Here is an 18,771-nt window from a genome sequence, read left to right on the forward strand (position 1 = left end):
GGCAGTCGCCTGTAGACCCGGCTATTCTGAGGCTGAGGCAGGAGAATTGCTTGAACCCAGGAGGCAGAGGTTGCAGTGAGCTGAGATGGTGCCAAAGCACTCCAGCCTAGGCCACAGAGTAATACACCATCTCAAAAAAAAAAGGAAAAGAAAAAGAAAAAAGAAATAGGAAATTAGCTAATGAAAACCAGTTTGAAGCAGACCAGTATTACTACACAGCTCCTTACTAACAAAGCTGAGGACTGTTCCCAGGAAGGCATGCGCGATTCAGCTACATACATCGATTACCATTAATGGAAGCTGGTAGGTACAATCATTCCCTGAACACCTGGCCCTTGTCAATTCATTTTTGTAACTTTACTCTCAAGATCTAACTGTTAAATTATCTGCTGTCTTCTTTTCCAGCCTCTTTAAAAAAAATCCTTAAAAAAAATTCCGCAACCAGTAGAAATGCACTTACTGAAAAATAAACTTGGTAGATTTTAATTAAAACCAGTGAAATAACTAAAAATGAGATAAGTCATACTCTACTCTTTTAGAAGCTAGTCTTAGGTGTCTTGTCTCCAATAATCCTATTGGAGACTAGGAGAAAGAAAAGCTTCCTTCTAGTCTAGTATTTATACAGAGACAGTAAAAATTCAGTATACTTGCCCAGAAAGCCTTGTTAATCTAATCGTAGCCTCTGACATTACTGCTATCAAAAACAAACAACTTAATCATGTTTGATACTTTACCTCTACTCCTCCCTTCACAAATGATTGTCAGTTTTATTCTTTTAGGACAATCACAATATGCATTGACTATTTTTATAGCACTAGTACTTTTAGCACTAAAAAAAAATTTTCAGGCAACTGAAAAAAACATCAATTGCTGAAACTTGTTACTCAAGAAACCCTTGACCAGGCATGATGGCTTACACCGGTAATCCCAGCACTTTGGGAAGCCAAGGCAGGTGGATAACTTGAGGTCAGGAGTTCAAGACCAGCCTGGTCAACATGGTGAAACCCTGTCTCTACTAAAAACACAAAAATTAGCCGGGCATGGTGGTGCAGGCCTGTAGTCCCAGCTACTCGGGAGGCTGAGGCAGGAGAATCGCTTGAACCAGGTAAGTGGAGGAGGTAGCAGTGAGCTGAGCAGGCACCACTGCACTCCAGCCTGAGCAACAGAGCAAGACTCCATCTCAAAAAAAAAACACGAAACTCCTTATTGCAATACTCTATGTCTGCATCAGTAAGATACTAGAGTAACCTAAGGAATTGCTTAGGTGGGCCTTCCCTAGATAAATACGAAGTTCATTTTTAACAATTCTTAAATAACCCTACTGGTCCCTCTGAAAACCTCATACCTGTTGTTACTTAAAATCACACACACACACACACAAAAATTATTCAAAAAATGAATAAGCATAATAGAAGAGTCCAATCTTACAATAATGTCATCCACAGATAATACTTATAGTCCCACAAATTACTCCAAATTTTATTTTGCATGAGAATAGATCATGCCAGAAGTGAGCAACTACCTCCACTCCAGACCCTAATGCTTCTTTCAATTTTGTATCTCCTCTCCATGTGTTCAGAATCTGTGCCCCAAAAGCACCTTACCATCTCAGAGCTAAGAAAGAGAGAGAATTCATGTAAGAAGAAATGAGATCCTCAGTAATGTTAAGAAATCAAAAACAAAGAGGAAAGGATTGCTATACCGAGAAAAGCTATGGTGAGCAGTTTGGGCTTCTTGTTAAAAACAAAATATAAGTTAAAAAACAATTTTTTTTTGGCCCAGCGCAGTGGCTCATGCCTGTAATCCCAGCGCTTTCAGAGGCCAAGGTGGGCGGATCACGACGTCAGGAGTTTGAGACCAGCCTGACCAACATGGTGAAACTCCGTCTCTACTATAAATACAAAAAAATTAGCCAGGTGTGGTGGCGGGCACCTGTAATCCCAGTTACTCAGGAGGCTGAGGCAGGAGAATCACTTGAACCCGGGAGATGGAAGCTGCAGTGAGACAGAGTCTCACTGTGTCACCCAGGTTAGAGTGCAGTGGCACGATCTCACCTCAGTGCAACCTCCACCTCCTGGATTCAAGCTATTCTCCTGCCTTAGCCTCCCGAGTAACTGGGATTACAGGTGTATGCCATCATGCTCAGCTAATTTTTTTTTGTATTTTTAGTAGATATGGAGTTTCACCACGGCTGGTCTGGAACTCCCGACCTAAAGTGACCCACACGCCTCAGCTTCCCAAAGTGTTGGGATTACAGGCATGAGCCACCATGCCCCGCCATACAAAAAATGTTTTTAAACTCCATCGTTTTTAGGAAAAAAATAAAAAGTAATCAAATTGCATAGAAAAAAAATGGCTCTTTTTAGAAGCAGTAACAACAACCAATGTTTAGCCAAAATTGTTTCTGGGATGATAATGCTAAAATATGACTTTAATCAATTTGGTGTCCTGTAAAGCATGAAAATGTGTTTTCTGCTTCACCTTAAACACAAGAGGGTTCTTGGTAACCAGCTTATAGCTCTGGTTCATGCTGAGGAATAAAAGCCAAGCTCCACACACTTTAGGAACACTCTTTAAACTAGGTACATACCATCTCTCGACATTCCAACAGACAGACACTTTTTAAAGCGACATTGCTGACATCTGTTCCTATTCATTCTCATTATAGAACAGTTTTCATTCTTCAGGCACTTCTTGTACTGGATGTTTTGTTGAATACTTCTCCGAAAGAAACCCTAAGAACAAAGGAAGATTTACTCATCCATTTAAAAACACCTAAACGAACTTCTTATAAACACTGTTCCCGTATCTATCTAATATATATGACGAACTACAGTCCATACCAGTGTATGACTCGCTATCTGGGAAACACTATGTCTTAGGACAGAGGGAAATACAACGTTGACACACATAATTTAATTCCATTCTTATTGGCATGAGTAACCTAACACCTACCAACCAAACAAAATTGTTCTTCCCTTTAGAGATTCTTTGCCTTACCCAAAGCACCCCTTGCAACAACCACACGACCGTTAACAGACCCTGCCTGCAGTCTGCACATTTTCCATCTCATACTTTTATTCGCTACAAATTCCAAAACTCTTGAAGTATGAATGACCTTTTTTTTTTTTTTTTTTTTTTGAGATAAGATCTCATTCTGTTGCCCAGGCTAGAGTGCAGTGGCATGATCACAGCTCCCTGCAACCCTGACCTCCCTGGCTCAATCAATTCTCCCACCACAGTCTGCCAAACAGCTGGGACTACAGGCATGCGCCACCACACCCAGCTAATTTTTGTATTTTTTGTAGAAATGGGGTTTTGCCATGTTGCCTAGGCTGGTCTTGAACTCCAGGGCTCAAGTGATCTGCCGGCCTTGGCCTCCCAAAGTGTTAGACTTACAGGGCATAAGCCACCACCACTCCCAACCTGATTTTTTGTTTGTTTGCTTTCTTGAGACAGACTCTTGCTCTGTAGCCCAGGCTGCAGTGCAGTGGCGCAATCTCAGCTCACTGAAACCTCCATCTCCCAGGTTCAAGGGATTCTCCTGCCTCAGCCTCCCCAGTAGCTGGGATTACAGGCACCTGCCACCATGCCTGGCTAATTTTTTGTATTTTTAGTAGAGAGAGGATTTCACCATGCTGGCCAGGCTGGTCTTGAACCCCTGATCTCAACTGATCCGCCCACCTTGGCCTCTCAAAGTGCTAGGATTACAGGCATGAGCCACTGCGCCCAGCCATTTTTTTTTTTTTTTTTTAAGAGACAGGGTCTCACTCTGTCACCCAGGCTGGAGTACAATGATGCAATAATAGCTCACTGCAACTTCGAACCCCCGGGCTCAAGCAATCCTCCTGCCTCAGCCTCCCAAGAGCTGGGACTACAGACATGTGCTACCACATCCAGCTTTTTCACTTTGTGAAACGTAGAGGTCTCCCTACGTTGCCCAGGTGGGTCTCACACTCCACCTCAAGCAATCCTCCAGCTTCGGCCTCCCAAAGAGGTAGAATTACAAGGCCTGAGCCGCTGCACTCAGCCTGAATGACTGCTTAAAAGTTGACTGAGAAATATGTTTGATAGCTACATTCCCCTCACTAGAATTGTGGATTACATGAATAGAAGTTGGTCTTTCCTCGATCATTACCTGCTGACACTGGCAAGGCCTACTTATACATGTCAGAAGTCACTGACTACATGTCAGCAACAGGTAAGTGTTACACCACACACCAACAGAGTAGCTAACTATCCAAGGAAAGACAGTTCCCGACTAGATAGCTACAAACAGCTGCCTTGACTCCACAAACAATTCAAGTACATATTCTGTGATAGGTCTTCAACGATCTCCAGTTTCATGGTACCAGGCAGGACATAAAACTCAAGAATGCAATTACCAAAATTATTTTAAACTGCATTTTCCTTTTATATGACAACTAAACACATTTCCTGCATCTATACTAAGTAGTCATGGGACACAACATTTTTATATTTTATTATTGTGATACTGTACACTTGATTTAGATACAAGAGCTGAACTAGACACATTTAAGAGTACTGCACAAATGTGTATTTATCAAGAATACGCAATCAGCTCATTCAGTTTGTGCTTTTATTTTCTAGCTATAAGAATAATAATCCCTGCCCCAACATTACTTCACATTTTTGTTAAAAAAAAAATATATATATGTGTGTATATATATATGTGTGTATATATATATGTGTATATATGTGTGTGTATATATGTGTGTGTGTATATATATGTGTGTATGTATATATATGTGTGTATGTATATATATATGTGTGTATGTATATATATGTGTGTGTATATATGTGTGTGTATATATATGTGTGTGTCTATATATGTGTGTGTGTGTATATATATATGTGTGTGTATATATATATATGTGTATATATATATGTGTGTGTATATATATATACACACACACAGAGAGAGAGAGAGAGAGAGAGGATTTTTTTTAAACAATGAAAAAAATGCTACATCTATACAAAATACTGACTTGTCTTACAAAGTTACCCAGCCATTAAAAGTTAGCAAACTTGGCAGGGTGAGTGGCTCACGCCTGTACTCCCACTACTTTGGGAAGCTGAGGCGGGCATATCACCTGAGGTCTGGAGTTCGAGATCAGCCTGACCAATATGATGAAATCCCAACTCTACTAAAAATACAAAAATTAGCCTTGAGTGGTGGCATGTGCCTGTAATCCCAGCTACTTGGGAGACTGAGACAGTAGAATCGTTTGAACCCAGGAAGCAGAGGCTGCAGTGAACCGAGATGGTGCCACTGCACTCCAGCCTGGGCAATAAGAGCTAAACTCCCTTTCAAAAAAAAGAAAAACTGGCAAACTCACAATTCATTCAGAGCCACACTTGAAAATATTTCCTCTCCCATCATGTATATTCATTATCTTGTTTACTCATGTCTTGCCAAACTAGATTCCTGCTTGTGGCCTCAAGTCAGAGAACAGCAAGAACATGTGTCTTCATCATGTTACTTTTTGATACTCAGGAGAAAAGATTGCGCCAAGTTTTTTAAAAAGAGAGAAAGACTCCCTGTATACAGGTAGGGAGGTAGAGACCATCCCACTTGGAATTATTTGACCAATACTCTAATAGCAATAACTGGAAAATAGTCAACTAAACTTACAAATAAACTAGCTTTCCCAAGGGCTCAACTTACATTCAGGATTATTTTACTCACTTGGCATTATTTCTTAAGATATCACATATTTTTCAAGTATCTAGGAATTATTCCCAGCTCCCAGTACCTGATGTGTCATTCAGTCAAAGTATGTGATGAGACCTAACTCAAAGTTTGGTTTCAACGAAGTTCCAACAAGGCAGGAGCAGTGCCTGGTCTGTTCTGTTCCTTGTTATTTCACTACCACCTAGAACTGTGCTTGACACATTAATGAATGAGCGTTTGGTGCACTTGGTTTAACACAATAAGTATGTTTAATTGAGACAGCGAATCTACTTTGTTCAAAATCTTAAAGAAAAAAGAAATACTTTCACTGAATTAAGACTATTTTTCAGGACGGGCGCGGTGGCTCACACCCGTACAATCCCAGCACTATGGGAGGCTGAGCGGGCGGATCACAAGGTCAGGAGATTGAGACCATCCTGGCTAACATGGTGAAACCCTGTCTCTACTAAAAACACAAAAAATTAGCCAGGCATGGTGGCGGGTGCCTGTAGTCCCAGCTACTCAGGAGGCTGAGGCAGGAGAATCACTTGAACCTGGGAGGTGGAGGCTGCAGAGAGCCGAGATGGTGCCACCTCACTCCAGCCTGGGCGACAGAGACTCCATCTCAAAACACACACACACACACACACACACACACACACAAAGAATATTTTTCAAAACAAGTTATGCTTATACACTACATAAAATGCTTAGAACTTAAAAAGAGCAGCTGACTTCTCACTCACTCTCAGATTATCAGTTGTGGAAATTGGTAAATCTAAACCCAACTTCTTATCCCAGAATCAGTTGCTTAAAGGAATAAAAGCATGCTTTACCTTACAGCCTTCGCAAGCATGAACTCCATAGTGGAATCCTGACGCCACATCCCCACAGACTTTACACAGTAGAACCATGCCACTAAATTCTAGGACACAAAAGGACATGAAGTAAAAAGCAGGAAGAAACACTGAGTCTGTTTTCTTTCCAATTAGATATTTTATTTCATTCAACTTGTAAGAGCTTTTAAAAGATATGTATCTACTTTCATAATGTAAAAGAAAAATATTTTCAAATCAAAAGTAATCATAATCATAATTTTCTTTTCTTTTTTTTTTTTAAGACAAGAGTCTCCCTCTGTCGCCCAAGCTGGAGTGCAGTGGCGTGATCTCGGCTCACTGCAACCTCCACACTTCCCAGGTTCAAGCAATTCTCCTGCCTCAGCCTCCCAAGTAGCTGGGACTACAGGCACACACCACCATACTGAGCTAATTTTTGTATTTTTAGTAGAGATGGGGTTCTGCCATGTTGCCCAAGCTGGTCTTGAATTCCTGGGCTCTGCCCCACTCAGCCTCCAAAAATGCTGGGATTACAGGTGTGAGCCACCACACCCGGCCATAATTTTCTTTTAAACACAGCTTACGGCACTGACAAAAACACCTCACAGACCTGGATTTTTCCTTTCCTGATTTTAGAATTACACTGAAATTTTGTAAATTTATTTTTTTTCCAGACCTATCAGCACGATATAAGAAATTTTGTAAATTTAGAGTTACTTTACATCAGACATGCAACCAGAACTAAGAAACCAATTCTCTGGATAACAATTAAGAATTCAGGCAGAGAAGTCAATCAATGAAAGGTGGAAAGGGATGTCTCTCCACAAGCAGCTGTGTCAGTTTACTTTACCTACAGGGGCCAGATAGGTCCAAATCCCACTACTCATTTGGTTATCCCAATCCAACATTTCCTAATCCCAAATGTTCCCAACTCCAGTTTCACTAATGTAACCCCTTCCCACAATGAGCAAGTACTCTGTTCTAGAAATAAGACTTAGTTCTAGTAGTCCAGAAGAAAAGTAACTGTGAAATGTAGTAAAAGAGGGTACCCTAGAGGGACCAGGGCCAGGCAGAGTACATAACCACGTATCTTGCTCTGAGGCAAGAATTAATGACAGCCCCTAGGTTATAACTTCTAAAATTATCACTGATTTCTTCCCTAACTACAGATGTATGATCACCCAGCAGGGAGTGAAAACTGTACCCAGAAATATAATGGCCCCCTATATGAAAAGCAGATAAAATAAGCCCCATTTGCAATTAATGGCAGCCATCTTTAGAAACCTAAAGTAACTTACTTGTCATACCACTATGACTTTTTGTCATGCCAGGTGCACTCGATTTGCTTGTTTTCATAGAACAATCTATTCGATCATTCTTCAGGATGCCTTCAATATTGGAGAGATCACCATTCTTGGGATTACCATTGGTATCAGAATTAGAGCTATTTGGAGAAGATGGAACAGAAGAGGAGGAGGACTGGAAACTATTCTCAGAACCCTCACTGTGACAAGAGGCAGGGCTTGAGGCTGAGCTGGAAGAACTGATATAGGCAATCACACCTCCTAGAAAATAGGAGGAAAATCACATAATTAGATACAAGATAGTATGTATTTTTTATTTTTGCAAATCTCAACAGCAAAGCCATTAACTTTAGAAATAGGATACTGATTATATGAAATGTTCGCTTACACCAAAAGCAAAAAGTAAAGTATTTCCTTATTTCCCATTATTTGTCCTGCTTCCACAAACTTCAAAGCATGTGTAACTCCCACTGATTTAAAAAGGGAGATGGGCCCAGCACACTTGCTCATGCCTGTAATCATACCACTTTGGGGGCTGAGGCGGGAGGATTGTCGCTTGAGCCCAGGAATTTGAGAACAGCCTGGGCAACGTAAGATAATGCTGTTTCTACAAAAAAATTTAAAAACTTGCTGTGTGTGGTTTGCACCCAGCACCTCTAGTAGTCCCAGTTATCCAGAAGGCTAAGGCAAGAGGATCACTTGAGCCCAGGAGTTTGAGGCTGCAGTGAGCCATGATCATGCCACTGCACTCTAGCCTGGAGACAGGGCAAGACCCTGTCTCAGAGAAAGAAAAAATTAAAAGTGAGAAGGATTTCACTGGCTTGGATATTCTGAGCACATGCAGACCCTCATACCTAAAGCTTTTCATTTTCCAATCTTTTCCTAAAAGGACTAAAACATGCTCCTAAGTAACTTCATTGCTTAAACAAACTGGTCACAAAGAAATCTGGTTCTGGTGTCTTCTTTGCATCCTCTGTTATACTGTTATCTGACACAATCCTAGAAACAATGAATTTATCATTTGCCTCCCCCAACACTTGGCTTTTATAAAAGCACAGGTTAATCCAGAACAGATGTAACATTTAGAATGGTAGATAAGGGATCCTTTCATAGCCCTTGCTCCCACACCGTTCTGTTTCGGTGTTCCCAGAAGATATATGTGGCTATACACTAACCAATCCCCAGTTAAATACTCTCCCTTCTCTACCCCATTCTGCCATTCACCTCTAAAGAAATCCAGACTCACACCTTGTTCTTCTGACTCGCTCTTTGTAGGTGTTAAAGATGCTGGAAGAATGCATGCTATACCAAAATAACAGTAAGGCTGAAGCTAATTCCCTCTACACAGAGTCATTCTCAAAATGTGATTTGCAATTTTATATAACCTCCACAACCCCTCTGAAAACTGGCCTTGACTTTTTTTTTTTTTTTTTTTTTTGAGACCAAGTCTCACTCTGTCACCCAGGCTGGAGTGCAGTGTCACGATCTCGGCTTACAGCAACCTCCACCTCCTGGGTGCAAGCAATTTTCCTGTCTCAGCCTCCTGAGTAGCTGGGACTACAGTCACATGCCACCACTCCCAGTCAATTCTTGTATTTTTTTTTAGTAGAGACAGGGTTTCACCATGTTGGTTAGACTGGTCTCGAACTCCTGACCTCAGGTGATCCACCCACCTTGGCCTCCCCAGTGCTGAGATTACAGGCGTGAGCCACCACGTCCAGCCTATCAATCATTTTTAAACAAAAAATCCACACAGCAAAATGCTGAGGCCAAAACAATCCCAAAAAGATAGACATTTCCATTTTCAGGCAATTAAAAAAAAATTGTAAGTCATTTTCAGTTTGTCATGTATTAGATATCACATATATATTTAAGCACAAATTATATATACTGAGGCTAAAGGAAAGCACACTCACAGCTCTCAAGGGGTTTGAATGCAACCCAGAAGGGAAGATAAAACAGTTGCCTACTATGCCAAAAAACACACAATGCTTTTCATCAGACAAAATTTTGTGTGTGTGTGTGTGTGTGTGTGTGTGTGAGATGGAGTTTCACTCTGTCACCCAGGATGGAGTGCAGTGGTGCAACTTCAGCTCACTGCAACCTCCACCTCCCGGTTCACACAATTCTCCTCCCTCAGCCTCCTGAGTAGCTGGGACTACAGGCGCCTGCCACCACGCTTGGCTAATTTTTTTTCTTTCTTTTTTTTTTTTTTTTTTTAAGTAGAGACAGGGTTTCACCATGTTGCCCAGGCTGGTCATGAACTTCTGACCTCAGGTGATCCGCCCGCCTCCACCTCCCAAAGTGCTGAGATTACAGGTGTGAGCCACCATGCCCGGCCCAGACACAAATTTAACACGCATAAATTCAATGATATGCACTTGGTTTGTAAAGACAAAAGCACCACTAACGTAGACAATTCCATCCACTGTTTTATTCATGAATCCTATGCCTGGAATCAATCATGAGGTGAGAGGTGCAAATTTGCTCTTCCCACAGTTAGACTCACTGTCCATATGCTCTCTTGCTATGTGCATCTCACCTTAATTAATCCTGCAATTAAAATTTTTCCTGCAACGTGGTCCCTAACTAGAAACCAGCCATCTCAAAGTGTGGGCCCTGGACCAGGGGCATCAGTATCACCCAGAATCTGTTAGAAATGCAAATGATCAGGCTCTGCTCCAGATCTACTGCATCAGAAACTTGAATAAGCCCTCTCGGTGATTCTGATGCACATCCAAGTTTGAAGAACACTGCCACAAGCCAACAACTTCATCTGTGCTCCCTGGAAGACAAAGTGACCAAGGGCAGTTTTCATCTACCATTCATTTTAAAATCTAAAAACTCCAAAACTACCAACACAAGAAAAGATTGCCAACTTATTTTCATCACCCAGAGAAATTATGTAAAATACATATCCTCAAAACTAGCTGGTGCTTTTTCAGAATACATGTTTCCAAGGCCCTGCCCAGACTGGAGAACACATCCTCAGGAATGTGCATTTTCAACAAGCTCTCCAAGCAATTATTTGCACAATGAAGTTTAAAAATGGCTACAATCAGTGAATTCAAACCAAATCGGCCCACAGTTTTAAAGATTGATATTTTCATCGACACAACTGCCAGGGTATCATTAATACCCTGTGAATCCAAAGAGAAACCAATTTAACCCGGAAACCTAGCCAGTGTCATGTTACTGGGTAAAACCATTGTGCCGTCTTTATAAAACTTTAGAGATCTTAAGTTCACATTAAAAATTCCAGGTATTAGCACACAGCTAGTTTTTTCACAAGTGTTTCCACTCACAATAGGACACTTTACAAAGACAAATATTCTTAGTCCTCAATGAAATTCCAAAAGATCTCACAGCTACTTGTCTTCTCTAAAATAGTGTCTTAGGTACTAAATTCACACCTAACATCTCAGGAAAATAAAAGATAAGAAAGTGATGTTTTCACTTGGAAGTAAGACTTTCCTAGGGCCCACATTTTCAGTCATTTATGTTCACAAGATCTGCTGACTACCTTAGCTAAGAAATTCACTTTTAGAAATTAGAGCTGGCCGGGCACAGTAGCTCACGCCTGTAACCCCAGCACTTTGGGAGGCCGAAGCAGGCGGATCACCTGAGGTCAGGAGTTAGAGACCAGCCTGACGAACATGGAGAAACCCCATCTCTACTAAAAATACAAAATTAGCAAGGCATGGTGGCACATGCCTGTAATCCCAGCTACTCAGGAGGCTGAGGCAGGAGAATCGCTTGAACCCGGGAAGTGGAGGTTGTGGTGAGCCGAGATGGCACCACTGCACTCCAGCCTGGGCAACAAGAGTGAAACTCTTCAAAAAAAAAAAAAAAAAAAAAAAAAGGAAAAGAAAAGAAATTAGAGCTATGCAGATGGCTCAAAAATTGGTTGCAAGAAAATTGATGGTAATTAATTAACTAAAAAACAATTTCCTTTGCAAAAGCTTCAATATCCAACCTAAAAGAAATTACTGGGCTATTATCAATCCAGTTAAGATCCAATTCCTGTCTTAAGAAAACAAGCATTTGTGCCAGGCACCAGAAAATCAAAGAGGATCCATCTAGAAATAGCTGCATTCTCCTCGCAAGACCTTCAATATTGATTTAGTTGTCTTAGCATCTATTCTTGCTACTAGACACCCATCTATGAACCTGACTGATAGCAACCCAAATGGGTTAAATTTTAACTTCTTAGAAGATAAGGAGTACATCTAGTAGTTCCTCAACCTAATGAAGAAAAGAAAGTGAAACTATAAGTCACCACTGGATGTCAAGAATAAACGACACAATTTCATCCTCACAAGAACTCTGTGAATTAACTTTCATTAACTCATTTTTGTAAACAAGGAGCTCGGAGCTCAGAGCTCAGAGAGGATAAGTCAGCCACTAAGTGGCAGGCCAGAGTTTAAAGTCAAGGTTGTCCAATTCCTGAGTACAAACTTATTTGGTGAGAAGAACTGAGCAAGCAAGTCACTTTCAATCTTTCTAAACCTGAGTCATCTTCTATAAAATTGGAACATCCGTCACTTATTACAAGATTGAAATGAAATGGTGTTCATAAGGATTATTAAAGTGTTTTCATACACTGTTTTTGATTATAAAGTAAAAATAGTAAAAATCCCTGAACCAGCAAGTCCCAACACCTCCAAGAAACAGGCAGAATGTACCTCTTTGAAACCTTAAGCTAAAATTAGCTGAGGCAGTCTTCTCTACTTTCAGTTGAAAGGGACCCTGGACCTGGGCCAGGTTCCCAGGCTAGGGCTTACCCAGTGGTCAACTTCAGACAAGCCAAAAGTCAATATCCAATTTTGTACTTCTAGGAAGCACTGATATTCCTGCATATCTTCGGGTCTTCTTACCCATTTTCTAGACTTGTCCATCAACTAAACCCTCCCACTCCTACTGTCCACCAACCTGGAAGAGTATGTTTGACTTCAAGTCATGACTGTACTTTTTTGCCCTGTGGCTTACAACAAAACATTTTATCACCAAGAAGCTTTAGTTTCCTCATTTTAAAAGTGTTACAAGTAATTCCTACTCAAAGGGTAGTAGAGTAGATGTAACTGAAGCATTAAAATTCCAATTGTGTCCTGGGTGTCAGGGCTCCAGAGAACAGCACGGTCCTTTCCCTAAAATGCCTTATAAACCAACTGGGGAAACACCCATGTTATCAGGAGCAATGTTTCATACCAACGATTGTGAACTGCTGAGGATCATACTAAAGAGGGCAGAGATCAACAGGGGTAAACACATCCAAGGTGGCAATATCTAAGTGGGAAAATGAAGGGTGTGTAAATTATCAAATGATGTTATCATATAAGAGACATTTTTTTAAATGGGGTGACACAAAAATAAATGGTGTGGGTGTTTTTCGTTTTTTTTTTTTTTTCTTTTGAGACGTAGTTTCAGTCTGTTGCCTACGCTGGAGTGCAATGGTGTGGTCTCAGCTCACCGCAACCTCCACCTCCTGGGTTCAAGCGATTCTCCTGCCTCAGTCTCCCAAGTAGCTGGGATTATGGCTACCCACCACACCCGGCTAATTTTTGTACTTTTAGTAGAGACAGGGTTTCACATGTTGGCCAGGCTGGTCTCAAACTCCTGACCTCAGGTGATCTGCCCACCTCAGCCTCCCAGAGTGCTGGGATTACAGGCGTGAGCCACCGCGCCCAGCCAAATGGGTCTTATTTTATAAAATAGATGTCATTTTAATCTCCATGTAAATTACTGGAGAAGGAGGTCAAGGTGTAATCTGATGTCTGGAAATAAACCAGCATGACTAAAGAAAGGACTGATGAAACTGGGAGGCCCTGCGGATGACTATCCTTTTCCACCAACTATAACCTACATATATCTCTGCAAATTGAGTGGGGATCCATACACATGCGGTATCTCCTTCAACCTCAAGAAGACAGGACACTAAGTTGTACATAAATCTTCAAATATTATGCAGGCTAAAATATATTATAGCACAGTAGTTAACAGTCTGTGTTCCCAAGTAAACTTCGTGGATTCAAATTCTGGCTCTACTACTTGCCTGGGTAAGTTATTTAGCTTCAATTTACTTAGCTCCTCACCATTAAGATGGTGGCAACAGCATCTTCCTTCATGGAATTAACGTGAGGAACACATGTAAAGGGCCTGGCACATAAGAAGCTGATGATTTTTTTTTTGTCATCACTATACTAGAAGAGTTCCATCAAAATTGTTCAAACCAAACTAACCCTCCCTACACATTCTTCACCTCATTTTTTAATGTGTCTTAAGGATTCAGTGGTTTCTTTTTGGTTATTTCCACACTCTTTTTGAGTCTCTTAACTGTACTGACCAGTCCAGCAACTTCTTACTTCAATTTTGGCTTTTCCTCACTCCAAGGAAAGATTTCTTTGCCCCACCTCTACAATTGTTTTCCCAGTTTTTCACTCCATTGTTTTCACACATTACTCATGGGGAGAGCAGACACAGAGATGTCATGAAGGACAGTAAGATTACATGATCACTGGTTGAATGTTTGTCAAATGACACCAAACTAGACGGTAGGGTAGAGGTGTGCCACACAGCACTGAATCTGGCCCCACCTTGGTCAATGTTTACAAAAATTCAAAAGTTAAAAGGCCTTTTTTTTTTTTGAGACGGAGTCTCACTCTTGCCCAGGCTGGAGTGCAGTAGCTCAATCTCGACTCACTGCAACCTCCACCTCCTGGGTTCAAGCTATTCTCCTGCCTCAGTCTCATTGAGTAGCTGGGATTACAGGTGCCCACCATCACGCCCGGCTAATTTTTGTCCGTTTAGTAGAGAAGGGATTTCACCATGTTGATCACGCTGGTCTCGAACTCCTTACCTCAGGAGATCCGCCTGGCTCAGGCTCCCAAAGTGCTGGGCTTACAGGCGTGAGCCACTGCGCCCGGCCAGTTAAAGTGAATTCTTATTAGACCTCTCACTTACAGATAGATGGCAGAAACTGTAAATATGGTGGGTAGCAGCTTATAACAGCTTTGAACTTAAGGCCAAATGAACAAGAGTAATTTTAAGAACGATCATCGTAAATTCCTATACTTCAGGTCATGCAATTATCTGCACAATTAATGAAATCTAACTTCATAATAGTTCACATGAAAGGTCCTAGTTGATTGCAAGGTTACTGAGAGTCAGCAAAGCAATATGCCAAAAAAACTAAGCCTGCCAGAGAATTCATTTGCAGCAGGATCCAAGACAAAGAGGGCAACTTGGAACTTGATAATTATCCAACCATTTCCACAAGAGCCTGTTCACTTCTGGGTGCTCCATCCCAAAGGGCAACAAGAATGATGAGTGATCTGAAAAAACAACGCTGGGCAAGGACCAAGAGATGAGAACTGCAAATGGAAGAACCGAAGGGGGAAGGGGATGGTCAACAGGGAAGGGGGGAAGGGGATGGTCAACACTCATCCGGAAGAATTTTTATAACGTGTAGCTCCACAAGGTAAGATTTTGAACAGCGAAGTACTGGAAAAGGGCTCAAAGCAGAGAAAAACTTCCTAATTGAGCCAGCCCTCATGAGGCTACTAAAGCTACTAGAATTCATGCTAAAGGGTAGGTTAGAAGAGGTTCACCCTGATCACCTAAATTCTAACATGTATAAGTTTAGTTCTATGATAAACTCGTAAAATTTTTTAAAATGCCCTCAAAGACTAAGTAGGTCCATTAGGTAATTAAAACACAATTAGATCCAGATTTTTGTGAGGTAAGTTAAAAAAAAGTAAATAAATTTCAAAAATAAGTAAATAAAACACAATTTGAAAATGACTATTTTCACTTTTGGTGAAAAGTTCACAATACACTTGTTACTGAGGCAAGATTCTTAGAGGCGCATTATAACTCAAAAAATAAAACAAAATCTGGCTGTTTCCATAACCTCACTTACTTCAGCTCTGCCCCATCATTTGGGGCAGACAAAAGGAAGGAAGGGCACCCTATTGTTCTGTTGCAATATAACAAAATGTGACAAGAAAAATATTTATAAAGCCAAATTGTCTTGATCAGACTCAGGAAAATTCAGCGACGCACAGGTTTTTTGTTTTGTTTTGTTTTTCTTAAATGAAGACTGGCCAATCTTACATATAGTGTTGGAGTCACCTAGGATCACCTGAGTCATCCTGACCATACGTGAGCTGAACGCTCAGCTCTGGGTATGACCCGTTTACAGGAAAATTCCAGCCCCAGGGGATCTGAAAGCAGTTTTTAAAGACTGTGAGTATATGAGACAGGTCTAGAGGAACCGTTTTCTAGAGGAAACGGGTTTTTTTTGAAAACTGAGGCGGCATCCTAACAGGGGCGGTGCTACCCAGTCTGCAGGGTGTCGCTTGGCATCGAAGCACCTCGGAGCTCCTTCGAGTGTATCCCTTAGGGAAAGCCCCAAGCCTTCCCCGAGGCGCCTCCCCCGGCCTGCAGCACGCCCTCGGCCCGCACTTCCTCCTCGGAATCTGCAAGGTGTACAGCTACCAGCTCGTCAGGCGCCGGTTCGCTTGGTTCGCGCAGGGTCCGCGCCTTGGGTGTCACCTCGCAAAAAGAGCTTGCGGCGCCCGGCGCACTGCGGTGTCAGCGCCCGCGTCGGGTCCCCCTCGCCGCGGGGCTCAGCGGGCGCGCACGCGCGGCCTCCTCCGCAGTGTGCAACCCCGCGGGGGAGGAGGGAATCGCGGCTACGTCACTACCCCGAGGCTTCCAAAGGGGCGGAGCCTCCCGGGAGGCTGCGGCGCTCCCAGCCAGCGCGCGCGCGCGCGCGCGCCCGCCCCCACGTGTCCCTGCGGCCCCGGGGAATGTGGGTCAGGGAGCCGACCGGCCTCACGTGTCCCCGCCCGCCGCCGCCGCCTCAGCGCCCATTATGTAATGCCGCGTCACGCGCCCGCCCAGCCAACCGGCGCCCGGGCGCCGCCGAACGTAAACACACCGCGCACGTGGCTCGCGAGGCCGGGCCATGTGAGGGGGGGGCCGGGTCGGGCGCCGCCGGGCCGCGCTGCGGCTTTGCAGGGAGACGAGAGGGCGGGCGCGGGGCGGCCAGGGGGGCGATGGAAACTGAGCCAGAGGCGGACACGCGGCGCGCAGCAGCCCACGCCGCCCCACCGGCCATGGGGACACCCCCTGCCGCCGCCCCCCGAACTGCCCCGCGGGCTCCGAGCGCTCCCTCTGGCCATCCCCCACCCGCCGCAGTCCGGCTCTTACCCGCATTCACCTCCATGGTGCCCTCGCGGAGGGGGCCGGGGCCGCCCGCTTCCCGCAGAGGGGGCAGCGCCGCCGCCTCAGCGCCGCGCCGCCCCGGGCTGGAAGCAACGGTGGTCGCGTAGCCCCTTCATGGGCAGAGCGGGTGGGGCTCCCGGGCCCCAGGCCGTGCAGCGCAGAGCAGGCTGCAGCCAGAGAGGGTGGCGGCGGCCGGCGAGCGGCGCTCCTCGCGGGGTCCCTGACAACAAAAGCGGCGGCGCGGCGGCTTCCTGCAGCCAGCGCACCGCGGCGGCGAGGGCGGCTGATGGGGAGGGCAGCAGCGACCATGTGACCCGCGCACACACCCCCTCCCTCCGCCCGCCCTCGGCCGGCCGCTGCGGCGACTCCGCCCCGCCGCTCCCCTCCCTCTCTCTCTCCCCTCCCTCCCTCTCTCTCTCCCCTCCCTCCCTCTCTCCCCTCCCTCCCGCTTCCCGGCTCCCCGGCTCCCCTTTTCTCCTGCTTTCCCCCTTCTCCCCTTCCTTCTTGCCGAGCCCCTCCTCTTCCTTCGTTTTTTCCCTCAGCGCCGTAAACCTCTTATCCGTTTCCCTCAGCCGCATATTCCGTCTTCCTCCTCATCTCTCCCCTCCTCCCGGCTGCTCTTCCCGCCTCTAGCCGCAGCCCCCTCCACGACCTGCTCCCAGCCCTGCCCCCCAACCTGGTGGCTCCGAGGTCAGAGCGGTGGCTTGGCGCCGAGCAGAGGTGCTTCCCAGGAACCCGGCTGACTCGGGCTTGCTCAAGCCCTGCGACCCCGGCCCCGCTCCCACCCGACCGACCTCCAAACGGTGGTCTTTGAGGGCACAGACCCTTCCCTTTCCCTCTCCACCCTGTAGGTGATTTTATCCAATCTCATAGCTTAAGTAGACCTATGTTCTGGTGATTCCCAGATTTATATTTCAAGGCGAGACCTCTCTTCTAATCTCCAAATTCTTTCATCCAGCAGCCCGTTTGATTATGCCCCTTTTTTGCATCTCAGATTTTAGACGGGTGTACGCGTGTGTCCGAACTCAGCTAATGTGCAATTAAGATCTGGGCATTTCACCTTGAATGTAAATTTCAGATCAAAAGAAAAAGCTAGAAACAAATTGTATGCGTGCTGAGGTGAATTCTGAGGAAAGTGCATTGATGCCCGCAATTTAAACGCATTACTAAAGTAAGATGGGCTGATAGAGGCATGAATAGATGATATAGTAAGATGTTAAGCAATGGGGATATGGATGTTCCTTGTAAAATTCTTTCCAGTTTGCTCTGAAATTTTTCAGTATAGAAAGTGGGGGAAATGTCACGTGGAAGACATAATTACATGTGCAACACCCTATTTCCCCACCCCCAGGTTTCTTCCCCGTATCAATATTTACTATGTTGGTAAATCTGCAAGTTCCTGAAGCCAGCAAAATTATGTTTCTCTCCTAACACTCTCTCTCTCACTGCCTTTTATTCTCCATTCAATCCATTAGCAAGTCTGAGCTATTCTACCTTCAAAATATGTTCAAACCGTGTTTCTCACCGTTGGCATTGCGAGAGCAAACCATTATCTCTTCCCTCAGCTACTGCTCTGGTTCCCTAACTAGGAGAGTGCTGCTTGGGTCCTCCTACAGTCACTTCTCCCCAGCAGTCAGCGTGTTATTTTTAAAATGTAGATAAGATCTGATTACTCTGTTCAAAAGCCTCCAATGGCTTCGTGTTACAC

At 44.1% G+C, this 18,771-nt stretch overlaps 1 protein-coding gene across 1 annotated transcript in view; it reads right to left on the reverse strand.

Moving 5' to 3' along the window:
- NR1D2 (nuclear receptor subfamily 1 group D member 2) overlaps positions 1 to 17,377 on the reverse strand; it is a 36,320-nt gene extending 18,943 nt beyond the window's left edge. The window contains exons 1-4 of the mRNA XM_030933250.1: positions 17,049 to 17,377; positions 7,830 to 8,096; positions 6,532 to 6,620; positions 2,591 to 2,735 (exon numbers count right to left, since the gene is read on the reverse strand). Of these exons, the coding sequence (XP_030789110.1) occupies positions 2,591 to 2,735; positions 6,532 to 6,620; positions 7,830 to 8,096; positions 17,049 to 17,064 (517 nt within the window). The 5' untranslated portion in view covers positions 17,065 to 17,377. The remainder of the gene's footprint in view (positions 1 to 2,590; positions 2,736 to 6,531; positions 6,621 to 7,829; positions 8,097 to 17,048) is intronic.
- Positions 17,378 to 18,771: the final 1,394 nt, after the last annotated feature.

This window comes from Rhinopithecus roxellana, chromosome 1, assembly GCF_007565055.1.
Source record: "Rhinopithecus roxellana isolate Shanxi Qingling chromosome 1, ASM756505v1, whole genome shotgun sequence".
Classification (NCBI taxonomy): domain Eukaryota; kingdom Metazoa; phylum Chordata; class Mammalia; order Primates; family Cercopithecidae; genus Rhinopithecus; species Rhinopithecus roxellana.